This window comes from Myotis brandtii, unplaced genomic scaffold (genome assembly GCF_000412655.1).
Source record: "Myotis brandtii unplaced genomic scaffold, ASM41265v1 scaffold244, whole genome shotgun sequence".
NCBI classification, from domain to species: Eukaryota; Metazoa; Chordata; class Mammalia; order Chiroptera; family Vespertilionidae; genus Myotis; species Myotis brandtii.
The window spans coordinates 1335116-1354365 of record NW_005359225.1 but is presented as its reverse complement, the minus strand read 5'-3'; the positions used below and the strand labels follow the sequence as shown (position 1 = coordinate 1354365).

Here is a 19250-nt window from a genome sequence, read left to right as displayed (position 1 = left end):
GAAATTGCTATTGTTAGGAAAAAATTATCCATCCATCATTGGTGCTGCTATTAATATTAAAAGAGAATGCAAGTACTGTTTAACTCCTGCCATGAATGAAAAATGATTTTAATTTTTCTTAGATAGTTTTAGACTTGATTTCTTTGTAACTGCACTTTTCTTTATTGGCAGTGTCACTTGTAAACAGCTTTTAAATACTTGGGGGAAACCCAGTTAAGTGATGATTTTCAGGAAAGGTTATTAAACCTTTTAACTTGTAAACCTAATACCTAGCACTGGCCTCTAACTTCTGATCGCATGAAAACGTTAAAATTAGCCTGCGGTAAAAACTAATTTTTCTATGAGTGGACAGTTTTCGTGAAAGTTAACAGCAGACTTTTTTTTATCATTCCTTCAGTAGTGGTTTGCTATTCCTACACAAGTACCACGTCAACCCCAACCTCTACCCCTGTTCCAAGTGGCAGCATAGCAACGGTTAAGTCTCCAAGACCTGCCAGTCCTGCCTCCAATGTAGTTGTCTTGCCAAGTGGAAGTACTGTTTATGTCAAAAGTAAGTGATACTCTCAGTGTTGTTATTAGGATCTTCTTGGCTAAATGCTGCAGCACAGGCTCTGATTAGATTTGCCTTTTTGGGTTAAATCGTTGATCCACTGGCTATTAGCAGTGGTTAGATTTTGGAGGTTCTAAAGAATTCTTTTTTTTACATGTGACTAGCTATATATTGCTTTTTAATTAGTTCTGGGATTGAGAAATTACTTTTCTTTTGTTCTCTGTAGGGAATATGCCTTGAACAGTGATATCCTTCAAGTATTTACTTGTTTTGATTGTCATGGAATAGAAATGGGAGTAGAAATGAAGGAATGTGCTTATGTGAGTCATTCAGTGTTTACTCCTACAATTGTAATCTTTGTAGTGTTTTAAAAAATTATGGACATTATCTGTTAGATTCAGTGAAGCATTCTAGAAGGTCCATCTTTTATATATCTAATTGACTATAATTTTTTGAAGTTTTTATTTGCAGTTTTTAAACCCTTGATTCTACCCTGTAAAGCAGTTTAATATCCAATTCATTTTTTTGTTTTTTTTCTCCATTGATTTTTAGAGTGGAGGGAGGGAGGGAAAGAAGGGAAGGAGAGAAAGAGGGAGCGAAAGAGAGAAACATCGATTGGTTGCCTCCTGCACATGCCCAGATCGGGGCCAGGGGATCGACCCTGCAATCGAGGTATGGGCCCTTGACTGGAATGGAACCTGGGACCCTTCAGTCTGTGGGCCTACTCTCTAACCACTGAGCCAAACCAGCTAGGTTGATCATTTTTTAAAAAATATCTATGTCTGCTTTTGATGTTAACTAGAGACCATTAATATTTGATTTTAATTTTTGTCAATGTAGTTATAAACTTGATTTCTTTGTAACTTTTAGAGGTGGAATTAGCTGTTTTAGACAGGAATGATTTTAGGTCATTGTCAGTGTTGTTTAAATTAGAGTCTAAAAATTGAGTTATATTTTATTACAAGTTATATTTTATATCATGCTGTATACTTTTAAAATATCTTCTCTGTAGAGATTTTGTATGTGTGTTGCAAGGTTTTATGTTTCTCACTTGATTTAAAAAACAAACAAACAGTTGAGGCTTTAGTACATAAAAACTGAGAATTTGGGACTATTAAATTTATGTCTGATTTCTGTGGATTTATCCAAGATGGTCTTTTAAAATAACTTTAGAAATCTACTTTTTAATAGTTTTTTAAAACCTTGAAAGTGAATTCCAAACATAAAGTGTAGTTTGAAGTAACAGGAAGTATATTTTGGAAGTATATTGCTTAATTCTCAGAAGTTACACAGGCAACATTAGTTTGGGACAGAATAATTCATTCACTTAACTTTATATGTGCAAGGCACGATGCCAGGGAAACAATAAGACTTAGTCACATAAAGACTTAGTCATTTTCCTCTGGTACCCCTTAATTATTGGAGATATGCAGAATGACAGTCACATTGTCATGGAGCAAGTGATAAGAAGAGACTATACAAGGTGCTTTATAAGCTCAGAGGAAACATGGATTCACTGAAGAGATGGCTTGCAGGATGATGATTGCAGAATGGTGAAGTGGTCATTGATGGGAGTTAGTATTTCCCAAAGAACAACAGTATATAGAGACTTCAGATGGATAGAATGTGGTAAGGCTTTGAGGAATGGTGAGCAGTTCAGTGTACCAGGATTATAGAGGTACACAGGGTTGAGTGGAACAGGGTATTGTGTTCTTGTAAAAATATGGGACTTTGATATAGTAATAATTTTGTGCCTTATCTTGTAGGAAGATAAAAACTGTTAAAGAATTTGAAGCAGGGCATTCCCATGAGATTTTATAATTGGTAGTAGGTTGGAGGGTGGAAAAGAAGTAGAGATTAAAAGTATGAAAACCTTTTAGGAGGGTGTTACTAAAATACAGGCAGGCGATAAGAGGGTCTTGCCATCACCATAGGATTAAAGAAGGAAAGAAGGCATTCAGAGACAACTTCTCTGAAGGAGGATTGACTGATTGAGTGTGACAAAGAGACAGGTCAAGGATGATTTGATGATACAAAGATATTAAAATAAGGTATAAAATGCAATGTTAAATTGCTATAAATATAGCAATATTGTCCTTGTCTTTCAGGTGTTAGCTGTTCAGATGAAGATGAAAAACCCAGAAAACGCAGGCGAACAAACTCTTCTAGTTCCTCCCCTGTTGTCCTAAAGGAAGTTCCAAAAGCTGTTGTTCCCGTCTCAAAGACGATCACTGTGCCTGTGAGTGGAAGTCCCAAGATGAGCAATATCATGCAGAGCATTGCCAACTCCTTACCACCTCATATGTCTCCTGTGAAAATAACCTTCACCAAACCATCAACTCAGACAACAAACACAACAACACAGAAGGTATGTAATGGCAGGAGTCTCTGCTTGCCAATTGCTATTTCCGTCTCTTTCAGTACAGTTCAGATTTAACAAACGCACTGAGTACTTACTATGTGCTTGGCATTATGCTGGGAATATTCACATCTCTTTAATTCTGCACATACAGCTTTGGGATAGGTATTATTTCACTTTTTCTAGATGAGGCTCAGAGATGCCAAATGACGTGCCTAATATGCCACAGTTAGCAGATCCCATGCTTCTAGACTTCTATTCTATTTTATTATTGTAATGCTATTTGGAAAAAAATTAAATATGAAAGATTATTTTTACCCGAGATAGGATGACTTTACTTTAGGCGCTCACTTTTTACTTTGCTAGAGTAACAGAGTTGTCAGAGTTAGGTGTTTCATATAAGAAGGAAGCATATGATTAAATGAATAATTATCTTTTTATTTTGTTTGCTATCATCAATTTATTCCTAAACTCTTCTCTCCTTATGTTCGAATGATCAGTATTCTGTCAATTTCATCTTACTAGAATCCTCTAACTTCCCACACTAATCTGGATGTTGATGGCATCTTAGGCTTGTTGCATACCTGCATTTCTGGGATCTTCGTTCACTGCATCCTGATATTCCTCTTTCATGGTTTATTTACTCATTTGCTAGAGTATATCCTGCAGTAACTTCTTGGTATATAAGTGGATGGAGAGTATATTTTTGAGACCTTGCATGGTGGACTGAAAATTTCTTTATTCTACCCTCCCACTTTCTTGATGGGGAATTATTCTAGAGTGGCAGTCATTTTTCTTAAGAATTTTGAAGATACTGCTCCACTTGCCGTTGGCTTCCAGTATTACTTTTGAGAAGCCCACTGCTGTTCTAATTTCAGATCCTCTTCTTCTTTTTGAAAACTCGTAACTTTCAGAGTTCTGAAATTTCAAGGTAATTTTTTTTGTGTGAGTTTTTTTTTGTTGTTGTTTTTTTTATCCATTGGGTTGCCTACTCAATGGCCTCTTTCATTTATTTCTTTGATTTTTTTCTGTTCTCTTTTTGGATCACCTATTATTCATGATGTTGAACTGCCTGGATTGATTCTTTCGTTGTTCTTATCCTTTCTCACTCACATTTTCCATTTGTTTGCTTTTTCTTTCTGCTTTAGTATAATGGTTAAAAGCCTGGATTTTGGAATTAGACTTTCTGAATTCAAATTTCAGTATTGTATTTGCCACTTAATATCTGTGACTGTGGGAAAACTAAACTCTAGACCTAAGTTTTCTCATTTGTAGAATAGGGAAAATAATATATCCATTTTATAGGATTTTGGGGGTATGAATAAGTGAGATGATAAATGTAAAACTGTTAGAGTCTAGAACAGCCGTGGGCAAACTACGGCCCTCGGGCTGGATCCGGCCCGTTTGAAATGAATAAAACTAAAAAAAAAAAACCGTACCCTTTTATGTAATGATGTTTACTTTGAATTTATATTAGTTCACACAAACACTCCATCCATGCTTTTGTTCCGGCCCTCCGGTCCAGTTTAAGAACCCATTGTGGCCCTCGAGTCAAAAAGTTTGCCCACCCCTGGTCTAGAACATAATTAATGTTTTATAAGTATTATTTTTCTTTATTCTTTAACTTTATCCTTCACTACTTTATGGAACTTTTTATTTTTGCTCTCATACTTTAAATTTCTAGTAATTCCTTTTTATTCTCTGAAAATACCTTGTTAAAAAAATACAGCATCCTGCTCTTTCATATAGTCACTATATTCTCTTATCTGATGATAGCTCAGGATAACTTTTGATGTTTTCTCTTTTACCTGTAAGTTCCTTTTATCTATTTGTTTTGATCTCTCTCTCATATCAGAGTTTTCTTACATGCTGGGTTTCTGCTTATATGTGAAAGTGGGTATTATAAAGCTGACAGAAAATTCTGTGTATAGGGTGAGATATGTTGGCTGGTGACTTGCTTTGTAGGTTGACCTAGCTGGTTGACTATCCCTTTACCTCCATTAAGCTGTCACCCTAATTTGGGGCTTTTTCATGGACTGGTTAGTTTCCTCAGAGGAGAATTTTCCCGTTTCCTACCTAGAGCAGTAAATCTTTCTGTCCTTATTTTGAAAGTAAATGGAGAGAGAGGGCTGGGTAACCCCATCATTAAGTATATAAAGTTTACCTCTCTGTTTTCAACATAGCACCCACTCCACTCAGCCTGGTGTCATCAAATTCCCTTGGATTTAGTCTTTCTTTAGGATGGGGGAGGATAACTGGGGATCTAAATGCTATTTAAATAGACTTTCAGCTAATTTTTTCTCTCTAGTTCAACTTTTATCCCCACTTCAGAAGTATTTGGTGCTCTCAGTTGCTGAGTCTTTCAGGGGTTCTCTGATGCAAGTTGTCTTGTTTTCTGTTCTTCTGTTTGTTATCTTATGTTTTCACTTTCTTAGGAATGCTTGATCAATTATTGTTTGTCTGTTTGTTTTCCAGTTTCCAAAAGTTTTATAGCTGTTGTCTCCTTTCCATTTTGACCTTCCAGGTTTATGTGGCTCTTTCCTTTAAAAAAAATCTGTTCATACTGTTAGAGGAATTTGGGAGAGAGTGGAGGTGAATTTTTGTGTTCAATGTGTGATCTTCCCACCTTTCAATCTTCAGATACATTATAACTTTCATTTAAAGAATCTCCTTGAGTTTTCTAGAAGGATACCATTACATAATATGGAAAAAAAATATCATTTTCTTAATAAAGTAGAAATGATAATGAGTTGATCTGCAGAATTATAATTCTATTTTCCATCTTGGAATGAGGCATTATGGTATAGTGTTATAATCAAACAAGAATATTTCTAGGTAAAGAGGCCTGGGATGGAACCCCAGTTCTTTCAAGTTTGATCTAAGATAAATTAGTCTTTTTAAATCTGTTTACCCATTTGTGAGTTGAGAATAATGCCAATCTTAAGAGATTATTGTGAGGATTAAATGAGATTGGGTATTTTAAAGTACAACATCATGTGTGTACTCAAAAATGTTAGCTCCTTTCCAATGCAGTTATTTTATGGAAAGCAATGTTTTATTTATTTGCACCATTGTGAGTGAGCTGTTTCAAGTAACTGAACTCATCAATTAACTGAAGCTTACCCCTTAATATGTAGAAATTGACTATTTTTGATGACTTCTTAAAAGTTACATTGAACATAAATTTTGCATTTGTAATTTGATGTCTTTCTGAATATCACTTTTTATATATTATTATAATATAATTATTGCTTTCTGGGCTAGCCCTATATTAGGTGGCATCACATACTATATTCTATAAGTTTTTAAGTCAACGTATTGTAACTTTTTTACTGACTTCTTTGCTGGATCTTATTTTGTCAGTAATTCTTCTCTCCCCTACCTTCTCTCCTACTTTCTAAATTTGGTATTTGAGAAATAGTGTAGCAAAGTTATAGCTAAAAAAGCACCCACCTCCTATCCATGCCTTTCTATTCCCTTACTGTTTTATTTTTATTTGTTAGGCTTATAACTAGTTGACATCATATTACATATTTGTTTATTTCCTATTAGAGTAGAAATTGCTAAGGGTAGAGACTTTGTCTTACTCATCACTGTATTCTTCAGTGGTTAGAATAGTGTCTGGCATGTAGTAGGTGTAATATTTGTTGAATGAGTGAATGAATGAATGAATGAATAAATAGATTTGGTTCCAGTACTGGCCCTATCACTATTCTTGAACCTTAGTTTGCTATAAAACAAAGTTAATGATAGTACTTACTTCCTAGAGTTATCAGGATAATTAAATGAGATGATTCATGGAAAGTGCTTTACACAGTGCATATGTTGAATTTTCAGTAAATATCACCTAACATTATTAACCGTTCAATCTTCTTTGGTAGACCTATATAAGTATACTTGTAATAGATGGAGGTTTACTTGTAAGTAAGTTGGTGAACTTTTTTTTTTTTTAATTTAGTGACTTTATTTTTTTCTTTCTGACTTATGAAAATGGATAGTTGAGGTTGTCACACTTGTGGTGTTTATAAGAGGGTATATTTATCTCCAAAGTCATAAATGAGCCATACATGAAATTTTAGGCTCAGAACTTTAGATTTGTTCTGTGTTTAAAAAATAAACATTTAAAACAAATTATGTTAAAAATAAGATTCATTGATTCCTCAAATATTTATTATTTACTGTGTTCCAGATACAAAACTACTCTTACTTCATGTACACTCAGTACCATTAGTTTTATTATTTCTTGGACAAGCTGAGTATGGGTAGGACTAATAGATATTGTTTGTTTTCATTTTGCTGGGTAGATGGATTTTTTTGAAATCTTTGTAAGGCTGTTGACATTATTGTATTCACCTTGGATTTCTCACAAATCCTATGTAAGTCAACTTAGGAATTATTTTAGGTAAAGTGACTTTTATAAAGTGACTTTTACATTAAATATAATTATTTATGATTTTGTGGACTTGATTCAAATTCTAATAGGTCATATATTTTCAGGGTAGACAAACTTCCACCTATGTTAATGTGGTGCCATCATTTTAAGTATAACATTGTATAGCACTTATATAAAAAAAGCAACAGAATATAGCTTTATGCTTTCATGTGCTTGATTTATATTTTTCATTTTATCCTTAGGGTGCAAGTCCCAGCACTCTTAAGGAGTTTTTGTGAGTGCTAGAAGGTCAGTAATTTGGATTATGGCCTCAATAAACACTGTTTGGTTCACTTGGTTTCAAAATCCCTTTATTTCCCTGTTGTAATAAGTAACTTTAAAGTACAAGTAAATTTTCTTCAAGGTGGATCTCTAATTTTGAATAATCCCTTTTCAGATAAAAAAATCAACCCACAGACTGAAATTTCAAATATGTTTTATCTTTGTATCTATAACCTAAAACATGCTCTTAAAGACTCCAGATTTATTTTGCTGAAATTATGTTGTCTTAATGTTAGAAGCCTACATTCATATTCCAGTTCTGAAATTGCAAATATTTGACACAAGTGTGAATGCTTCCCCTTCCCTTGCCCATGATAGACATTGCAAATTAACTGTGTCATACTTTCTTGCCAAACCTTGGCGAGTCCTCATCTGTGCCACAGAGTCCTTATAAACACTATGCTTGAGAAAGCTACTACTATTAGTTCAGAATTGGCAAATGTGAAACCTAATTGCCATTACTACACTAATTGGTTTGGCTGTGTTAGTAGCTATGTGAATTCTTTGAATACACAGGGCTATCAGAATTTTGGAAAAACCTATCTAAAATTTTTTAATGTAACAAAAATTGAGTACATTATATTTCCAGATTGATTTGGTTTATATAATACCTTTGCTGATATCCCGTTAACACTTATTAAGTAGTAATAATAAGCTACTAATAAGTACCATTTGTTGACTGCCAAATATTGACCATCTGCTATGTGCCTAGCACTGTGTTAGATGCTTCACATCATTATCTCATTTAATCCTTGTAATGATTTGCAAGGTAGGTATTATTATCCCTATTTTATAGATGAAAGTTGGAGCACAGAGATTTGAAATGTGTCCAGGGGTCACTATTTGTCAGTGGCAGTGCAGGATTAAGCTCAGGTTCTTTTGACTCTTAAGTTTCTGGTCTTCTTATTATATTGGTCTACTTCTTCTCAGTTTACATAATGGCTGATGGTTGTTTTTGTAATAATAACTATATAGATATTTGCTGATCAAGTCTATATAGAAGTATGCTGGTCATGATGTGTATTTGTCTCTTGAGTCCTTAAAGTAATGGACATGTACTAATTCTCTATAACACTTGAAATATATATATAATAGAGATGGACTTAAAGCCTCTTTGAGATGTAGGTATTGAGTATAGACATACTCAGTAAATTTTGACTAACTGATTTAACTTCAGGCCTTCTGTAGGATTGATATAAAAATGAAAAAGAATCTCTCCCTTAAATTGTTTGGATTTTTCAAAACAATTTTTCTGCCCTTGGTACAAGAAATTTTGGTAAAAGAGGAAAAAGACATTCAGCTCTGTTTTGGGTATCACTATACCACCATGACACCAAGGATAAAACTGTGATACTACAGATTTGTAAATGATTTTTGTGTTCTCAACTGTAAAATAGGGATAATAATAGTATCTGCATCATAGGATTGTTGAGAGATTTAAATAAGCCAATGCATATTAGCTCTAGGAGCTAATCTTGATTTTTTTTCCTTTAACCTGATCATTTCCATACATCAAGTCCTATTGACTTTACCTCTCAAAATAATCTGAAACTGCTCACTTCTCTTTATTTCCACTAACACCCCAGTTCAAGCAGCCTCTATTATTGCCTGGTCTACTGCAATAGCTTCTTTACAAGTTTCACTGCTTCCACTCTTGCATCTTATCACATAGCTGCTAGAGTAATCTTTTAAAATAAAAATCAAGTTTTGTTGTAAAACCATCCCATTGTTTCCCATTATAGTTAGTATATAATTTAAATTCTTTACTCTGGCTTACAAATTTGATCTGACCTTTGCTTAATTTTTCCACCCCCTCCTTGCTCTATATGGTTTTGCTACACTGGCTTGCTTTCTGTTTATAACTACATTGAGCTAATTCCCACCTTAGGACCTTTGCTATCCTGTTCTCTTTGAAATGCCTTGTCCCTATATCATTTAGAGTTTCTTAGCTATATTGGCTAAACTTGAAGTCTCTTTCTTGCTCCCTGCCCCCATCCCCTTTTTTTCTCAGTTCTCTGTATCAACCTATGAGCAAATCCTGTTTTTTCTTCTTTAACTATATTCAGAATCTGTTCACTTTTCACTATTTTTACCATGAACACTTTGGTCACCATCACCTCTGTTTATTGCAGGAGGCTCTTAATTTTTCTCCCTGTTTCTATGTTTCTACTATTTCTGCTCTACTATACTTTTCACCTAGTAGATAGAGTAATGTTTTCTTTTAAAAAAACACACACACACAACTTTATTTTTTGCCTGGGCCAGGTGGCTCAGTTGGTTGGAGCATCATCCCATACACCAAATGATTGTGGGTTCGATTCCTGGTCGGGCATACCTCCTAGGTTGTGGAGTATTTACAGGAGGTAGCCTGTCGATGTTTCTCACCTCTCTCTCTCTCTCTCTCTCTCTCTCTCTCTTTCTCTTTCTCTCTTTCTTTCCCCCGCCTCCCCTCTTCCTCTCTCTCTAAAAATCAATAGAACATAACCCCGGGTGAGGATTAAAAGTAAACTAAAAATAAAAAGGACTTTAGTTTTTAAATAGTTTTATATTTAGAGAAAATAGAACAGAGAGTTCTCATATACCTTGTACTAAGTTTCCATTATTTTTAAGATTTTATATTAGTGTGGTACATTTGTTAAAATTAATGAACCAATATCGATGCACTGATATTAACTAAAGTCCATGGTTTATTCACATTTTTTTGGAGTTTTTACCTATTGTCATTTTCTGTTTCGGGATACCTTATTGCATGTCTTCTTAGGCTCCTCTTGGCTGTGAAAGTTTCTCAGACTTTCCTTATGTCTGATGACCTTGACAGTTTTGAGGAGTAGTAGTCAAGTGCTTTGTAGGATGTCCCACTATTGCAATTTGTCTAATGTTTCCTCATGATTAGTCGAGGGTTATGGATTTTCAGAAGGAAGGCCACAGATAGAAAGTGCCATTTTCATCATATCAGATCAAGGGTATTTACAGTCAACATGATCTTACATCATCTAGTCCTCCATTACTTCTCTGAATCTGTCTCCTACTATGCTCTACCTTATAAATTCCAATCCTATTTATTAGGTCCTTGAAGTTTCTTGAACATATCAAGTTTGCTTCTGCTTCAGGGCCCCTGTGTTTACTGCTCCCTGTGCCATTGGATACTCTTCCTGTAGGTAGCAACATGCTTCTCGCCCCTTCGTTGCTTACTTCTAGTTTCTGTTCAAATGTCACTTTATCATAGAGATCATCATTAAATACTATAGAAAAAGTCATAAAGCACTCCATTATCTTTTATGTCCTACCTTGCTTTATTGGCTCTTCCAACATGACATGAATTTTTTATTTGTTTATTATTATTCTCTCCCCCCCACTAGAATGTAATTCCATGAAGTACAAACTTTGTTTTGTTTATTCCACTATCCCTAGCATCTAGAATCATGCCTGGCACATAGTAGATGCTCAACAAATATTTACAAATGAATGACTATTCAAATTACTTTCTAGAAAGATTGTGCCAATATATATTTCCTAAGCATTATGTTAACATTCTTACTTTGCTGTGTCTTGAACAGCATTGCATGTTGTCTTTAAAAATATTTGGTTGGTAAAAATTTTTCATTTAAATATTTTTAGTTATGTATTTATCTCTGTTAAATTGTTTCTTCATACTTTGTTTCATAAGCTATTTTTGAATTATATATAACGGCAATTCTAAATACATTAGTAGTATAGCAGGTATATGAAAATAACTTATTTTTCGTTTCTTAGGTTATTATAGTGACCACATCACCAAGTTCAACCTTCGTGCCCAATATTCTCTCCAAATCCCATAACTATGCAGCAGTCACTAAGCTTGTACCAACATCAGTAATTGCTTCCACAACCCAGAAGCCACCGGTGGTTATAACTGCTTCACAGTCCTCTCTGGTCAGTAGTAGCAGCAGTGGCAGCAGCAGTTCTACACCTTCACCTATCCCTAATACAGTTGCAGTAACAGCCGTGGTATCTTCCACACCATCTGTGGTCATGTCAACAGTAGCACAAGGTGAGTGGTAATTCACCATGTAATTCTGTTCCTGTGGTATATGGGAATTTTGAAGAGAACTCTTATTTTTCTGCTTTGGGTCTGAAGGTCTCTCCTGTTTCATCACAGATTACAACTTTCCTTCTCCCAGTCTGAGAATGTCAAGATAGTAGGTTACTCAGTTTTCTTATATTAATACTAGAGACCTGGTGCACGAAATTCCTGCACTCGGGGGGTGGTCCCTCAGCCCAGCCTGTGCTCTCTCACAGTTCAGGAGCCCTCCGGGGATGTCTGACTGATGGCTTAGGCCTGCTCTGGCAGTCGGATATCCTTAGCACTGTTGTGGAGGCAGGAGAGGCTCCCACCACCGCCGCTGCGCTTGCCAGCGTGATCCCGGCTTCTGGCTGAGCAATGCTCCCCCTGTGGGAGGACACTGACCACCAGGGGGCAGCTCCTGCATTGAGCACCTGCCCCTTGTTGGTCGGTGCACGTCATAGCAACCTGTCGTTCCCACCGTTCGGTCGATTTGCATATTAGCCTTTTATTATATAGGATACTTCAAGATTTTAAAAATTCACATGCATAGTATCTAATCACCAAGGTAATTAACATTCCCCAAATATAAATCTTGTCCCAACAAATTTCAAAGGCATATACAAATATCCTATATAATAAAGAGGTAATATGCACGCCCTCACAAGATGGCTGCCTATGACCAGGCCGGCAGGGGGGTTAGTGAGGGAAGACCAAATGACTGAACAAGCAGGCTGTGTGGGTTAGTGAGGGACAACCAAACAACTGAACAGCAGGCTGCATGGGGTGACCAGGCTAGGTTTTTTTTTGGTGGGGGCAGTTAGGGACAACCAGGCAGGCAGGCAGGTGAGCGATTAGGAGCCAGCGGTCCAGGATTATGAGAGGGATGTCCGACTGCCAGTTTAGGCCCGGGTACTGGATTGGAGAGGGTGCAGGCTGGGCTGTGGGGACCCACCCCCGTGCATGAATTTCATGCACCGGGCCTCTAGTCTTTAATATAGTGGGATTTTCAAATGAGGAACTTGAAAGTACTTTACTATAGGTTCTTCTTAGGCACTCAGTTTATAATTATGTACTCAGAGATATCAAGTATGTAACCTCTTCAAAGTAAGTTACCCAGTGATAAAAAGTAGGGGGAAGAATATGATTTCAAGGACATGCCATTTGTCTTTTTTTAATCTCCTACATTTTTCTGTGTGGGTGGTAATGGGAGATATTGAGAGGAATTGAGGCTAAACTGAAGGACAATTGCTTCTTTATAGCAGAGGAAAGGAAATGTGGAAACATTAATTTTCTGTTAGCTTAAATCAGTTTAGATATCTTCTATATTTTTATGTTCCTCCCAGAGGAAAGGTGAATAGCACAGTTAAGAAATTTTTATTTTGCGGGGTTGGTAAGTCTTAAGATGGGGATCAGAGAGAAGTATTATACAGTATTCATACCCATGGTGTAATCTATGAAAAAGGAACATAGAAGCAACATAGAACAGAACTTAATATTAGTTTTTATTGGATTTTACTTGAATAATATATAGCTCAAGGTAGACTGAGACTGGGAAATACAGTTTATGAACTAGTAGCAAATGTAAGCAGTTGATTAGGAAAATAGTGTTTTTCATAATTGCTTTAATCATGTTTAGTGTATTCTATATAACTCTGTTAGTAAGGAAGAGGTTACATAGATGCAATGTGGTCAGTATTCCTTTTCTATAGCCCTAATGATAGAATGTGAGAGCATCTGTTATTATTTTCTGGCTCTAATACTCATTTAATGTCTTAATCAATAACAATAAATAGCAGGCTTGAAATTTTCTTTTATTTGTTACCTTAACTGATTTTTTAAAAAATCGTTCCAACTTTTCTATTTGTGCAGTAGTAAACTATAATATAGCATTATTAAAAATATAAATGATTTTATATAGAAAGTCTGTTTAAAATGCTGGTTGTAAACATGATCTAAATTCATCATTTCAAAATTTGAAGGTGAGAGAAGCAAAGGCCATTTGTCTGCTCACCTGACCTTATATCAAAACCATTATCCATTGACAGTTGTTTTTCCCTTCCAGTCCTCATTACACAGTTTGCTAAAGTTTTACTATATTAGAAAGGTTACTGTTCTTCCAAGTTTTTATTTGAGATAAGAGGGCCATTCTTCTTGGTTACAAATGAATATCTTTAGACAAATGAATATTCCATGCTTCTGTTTTCATTCTTAATTTTCTCCAGCTACCCTTTGAAGCTCTTGGGAATTTAGGACTTTCCTATTTTCTTTTTGCATCCTGTATCTCTCTGTGAGCCTTAAGTAGTTATTTACAGGGGAGCTGGACAAGACGTCTCAGAGATTTCTCATGAATTCATTGAAATTCAGTAGAGCATGAGGGATATAAAAGTATCTGAATGTAGATAGTGAAGGAAACTATGATTATTTGAGTTGCTGTTTGAGATACTTAATTTTCATATTATTCTAAGAAATGAAGGCATCTTCTTTTTCAAAAGGTAAAATTTAATGGGATGGTAATATACAGACTGTAGTTGTGATTCTGACTACAGGTCTTCTGTAGCCCCTCTGTGAGTACCAGTGTCTACTTTTGTTGGAGGTTAAAGACAGGCTGTTTTCGAGCTCATATACCTATATATGGTTATTCTTGTAGGGGCAGCTGGTGGAAGAAGGAAAGAGTCTTATAGCAATAACTTGGTGGGTGACTCCATGTTATAAATGTAGAGATGGTTCCAAATGTAGAGAATAGGGGAATTGTATATGGTTGGCTCATGCTGTGGGAAGGGAAAGGAACTCATTAATATTAGGAATATCAGAGTGCTTAACATTCTGATGAGAATGGTAGTTCTGAGTTGGTCATCTAGAAGAAAGGATGATTAAAAAACTTATTATGAAAAATTCCAAACATATAAGTAGAATAGTAAAATGAAACCTTAGGTACCCATTACCCAGCTTCAGGGATGTACAGTACTTGGTCAGTCCTGTTTCACTTATACCTGCTATTTCCTTCCACATACTCTTGTATTGACCAGGAATGTTTTTAAAGGTATCATATATATATTTTTTAAAAATCATAATGCCACACCTAGAATTTTTAACAATAATTCCTTTTTGTAATAATAATTTATTGATATAGTAAAATATCAAGTTAGCATCTAAATTTCTTTGATTATGTGTTTGAATTAAGATCTAAATAAGATCCACATTGCATTGATTGATATGGTTATTGCTATAAGACTCTTTCCCTCTTCCACCAGCTGCCCCTTAGAATTGTAGTGCAAAGAAATTCAACAAATCTGGAAGCTAAGGCCCGGAGAGTCAGAGTGACTTCTTAAGATTTCTTTGGTGCTCAACTAGTCCTGTCCTTTTCAGTGGGAGCCTCTTCAAGTTGGCTCCTCAATTGTTTTGACACAACCACATTAGTCCTTAATAGCTTCCTTGTTTTGTGGTATGACAAGATAGGTTCATCTTGTACATTTCCCCCCCATATTTGGAATTAGACATTTCTTCAAGGAGCCCTGGTTTCTTAGTGAGAAATTGTGCTTAGACACCACAGTCTGAGCACTAAGGGGATGGTCATTGTTTCTGGATCTTTTCTGTAGACAGAGCTAGAATCCTTTTTTTCTTTCAGGGAGGAAAAAACATTGTGAGTTTATACTGATATTACCAATTCCAATTTAGAATTATGAGTGTGTTTTTTTCTATTTGTATAATTGTATCTTTCTCCACTTACACTAAAAATCTTGGTTCCTAATGATTAATAAAACTATATGTATTTGACTTATCCTATAATATATATTACAGAATAACAAAACCAAATGATAACTGACAATATGATTACTGAGTAGAACTTAAGATTTTATTATGGTTCTTTTGGCTTTTAAGAGTATTCTCATTATGGATATATAGTTGAATTACTGTATTTTAAAGTCACTTGAAATTTTTTTCTCTGTGGTGAAGCTCTAATTTAGTATACAATTAGGTTAATGTGTTTTGTTTTTATGGATTGTAATTTAAAATTTTTCAACTTAATTTTATTTATAATTACATAAAATATTTATAAAGTTCCAAAGTCAAATCCACAAACAAGGTGTGTTCTGAGAAGTCTACCTTTGATCTACAATTCATATACCCTGTTTTGTTCTTTCCTGGATAGGTAATTTTTTTTTCTTTCTTTAATTTTTAAAAATATATTTTTATTGATTTCAGAGAGTAAGGGAGAGGGAGAGAAAGATAGAAACATCAATGATGAGAGAGAATCATTGATCAGCTGCCTTCTGCATGTCCTATGCTGGGGATTGAGCCCTCAAGCCAGACATGTGCCCTGACCAGGAATCAAACCGTGACCTCCTGGTTCATAGGTTGACGCTCAACCACTGAGCAACACCACCTGGGCTCAAGTACTTCTCATTCTGTGATTTTACTTGATCCACACAGCAACCCTTAGAATTGTAGTGCAAAGAAATTCAACAAATCTGGAAGCTAAGTCCCAGAGAGTCAGAGTGACTTCTTAAGATTTCTTCTCCATCTTTATTATTCCTCAGAAACATTTTACATAAGGATGTGATATTATTTTAAATTTTTTCTGCAATTTAACAGAGAAAAAATAAATTTTCTGTAATGCAATGTCATGGTGGGGATGTGGAGGAACATGGGATATAGGCTAAGTACTTGATAATCAGGCTATTAATTTATCAGTTTCTTTTCATTGTTTCAGTAGTGCTCAAAAAGTTGATATGGTGAGTTATATTCAAGATTCTTTGTTAGGAATATTAATTCATTTACAAATAGTAATCCTATTGTATTGTTGATGAATTATAAAGCTACTGATGAAAAATCTGGGACAGGGAAGAATTTCTTTGAAACTCATAGATCTTTAGTTGAAGTTACTGGTACTCCTTACTTATGCACATTTGCTAATGCTAGTGTTGCACTGAAAAGAAATGTCTTACAACCTTTAGTCATCAGAATTTTCATTTTGCTCTGGATATATTGAGTATGCTCACTTGTAACTTCATATTATTATTTAATGACCCAGTTAGAGTTCTGAAGAAATGACTTTAATTTATAGATTATTGGAAGCGAAATAAAGAAAAGCTACTTTGCCTTGCTAAATAATTCAAAAGATAAATGTTTCATTGTGAATTATTTTATTTATAAATATTTTTACTGATTTTTTTAGAGAGAGAAGCAGGGAGAGGGAGTGAGAAAGAAAAACATGGATGTAAGAGCAGAACATCAATTGGCTGCCTCCTGCAGACCCCGTACTGGGCGGGGAATCGAGCCCACAACCCGGGCATGTGCCCTGACTGGGAATCAAACCAACAACCTTTTGGTGCATGGAATGACATCCAACTAACTGAGCCACACCAGCCAGGGCAGTTATTTTATTTCATGCCATGTTTAAATTGTTTAAATTGGCTCACTAGAACCTAAAAAGAAATGTAATAGAAATAATATTTAAAACTTAGTTTACTTTGCTTTTATATCACATTAAGAACTTATATTTTCTAATGGAAAATCTATTGAGAAACACGTTTGAGAATATCCTGCTTGATATTTTTGTTTCTTTTGTGTTAACTCTTCACCAAGGGAAATCTGTTTTTTTTAGTGTGAGAGCAATAATGCCTCCTCCCTTGCAGCATTTGGGGATTAAATATCTAATATGTAAAGTATCACACATTATATCTGACATACAATGGGTGCTTAATAAATTATTGCTCTTATTGATTTACCTAGTTTGTGATATCTACTACAACAACTAGAAGTAACCTTAATTATGCTTTACTATTGAGTTTTCTTTTTTCTCACTCTTCTACAGGTGTATCTACATCAGCAATCAAAATGGCATCAACCAGACTTCCTTCCCCCAAAAACTTAGTGGGTACCCCAACTCAGATTCTTGCACAGTTTCCTAAACAGCATCAACAGTCTCCTAAGCAACAGTTACATCAAGTGCAGCAACAGACACAGCAACAGGTGGCTCAGCCTTCTTCAGTATCTCATCAACAGCAGCCTCAGCAGTCTCCTTTGCCACCTGGTATTAAGCCTACAATTCAAATCAAACAGGAGTCAGGTAACTGGGAAATGTTTACAAGATACTATAATCCTTCTCTTATCACCAGCTCTCAGAATACCACTAATATATATGGATTTACTTCCATATATAGTTTCCTCAATTACCAGATTTTTAAATTCCAAAATGTATTTTGAGACCCTCCTGTTGGAAATACCTATATAGAAAGAACTGGAGCTTGGAAATAGAAAAGGAATAAAAAGCAGTTTGCACGGCAGGAAGAGGTTTTTTGTTATTTTTTCAATGAACTCTCAAGAGAGATAAAGAATGCTGAGGAAATAAACCCATATTTTAGAATCATACTCTGGGACCTGTTGGGGTCATGGGAAGTGAACACTTGAAAAATTAGTCTGGGGGAGTTGTGTGTTAGAGGGCAGTTCATATTTATGAATAATATGACAAAATTTTCATGAGCAGAAGAGGTGCTAAGATTATAGACTACTAGAGGCCCGGTGCATGAATTGGTTCATGGGTGAGGTCTAGCCGGCCTGCCCTGATCAGGGCCTGGGGCCAGCTGGGGGGAGGGGCCACAGGTGGATGGCCAGCTGGCCCCGCCCCCAATTGGGGTAGGGGGGGTGAGGCTGTGGGCGGTTGGCTGGCCAGCCCCACCCCCTGGTCAAACTCCTGGTTGAACTCCCAGGGGACAATTTGCATATTAGCCTTTTATTATATAGGATTGTGTACAATGAAGAAGTTTGTGGTTTGTAGGATAACAATTTAGTAGTTTTTTGAAAGCATCTCCAGCACAATGGGAACTCAGAGGTAGGAGTCAATTACTATAAGTTGTCAAATCATAAAAGTGTTGAATACAAGGGCAGGTAGGATGGAGGCTGAGTCACAGGGAAATTAAAAAGCCTCTTAACATACTTAATATCTTTAAAAGAAAGGAAAATGGATGTTTTTTCTCAAATGAATCTGGACTTTCTTTGGTGATAGAACAGTAATTTGGAGGATCTGACATTTTCTATTTTATTTTTTTTGATAGGAACATTTATTTTTTTGAGATAGTTGCTGTATAACATTGTATTAGTTTTAGATGTACAACATAATGATTTGATTATGTATACTAGTATAAGGGTAGGCAAAAGTAGATTTACAGTTGTGAGTGTGCAAAACAGTTTATTCTTGTATTATTTTCCATTTGAACAACTGTAGACCTCCTTTTCCCTATCCCTGAATACTGCAAAGTGGTTAGTTAATATCTGTCACCACACATAGTTACAAACTTACTTTTTTATGATAACTTTTGATATCTACTTTCTTAGCAACTTTCAAATATACAGTACAGTATTGTTTGCTATAGTCACAATGCTGCACATTACATCCCCAGGACTTATCTACACTAATAAAAGAGAAACATGGTAATTAGCATACGACCGCTACCCTTCCCATTGGCTAATCAGCATATCCTTATGCAAATTAACTGTCAGCCAAGATGGCGGCCGGCAGCCATGCACTGAAGCGAACAGGGAGGCTTGCTTGCTCCAGTGATGGCAGACTCCAACGTTCCCC

The 19250-nt window shown here is 35.5% G+C and overlaps 1 protein-coding gene across 10 annotated transcripts in view; it reads left to right on the top strand.

Moving 5' to 3' along the window:
* The window catches only part of EMSY (EMSY BRCA2-interacting transcriptional repressor), an 86139-nt gene that overhangs the window by 18804 nt on the left and 48085 nt on the right, over positions 1-19250 (top strand). For 6 of the 10 annotated variants that reach the window (XM_005867044.2, XM_005867043.2, XM_005867041.2 and 3 more), the window contains 4 exons: positions 398-550; positions 2659-2918; positions 11377-11653; positions 17484-17738. In XM_005867044.2, coding sequence (XP_005867106.1) covers positions 398-550; positions 2659-2918; positions 11377-11653; positions 17484-17738 — 945 coding nt within the window. The remainder of the gene's footprint in view (positions 1-397; positions 551-2658; positions 2919-11376; positions 11654-17483; positions 17739-19250) is intronic. The other 4 variants (XM_005867045.2, XM_005867042.2, XM_005867046.2 and 1 more) reach the window with 2 other exon arrangements.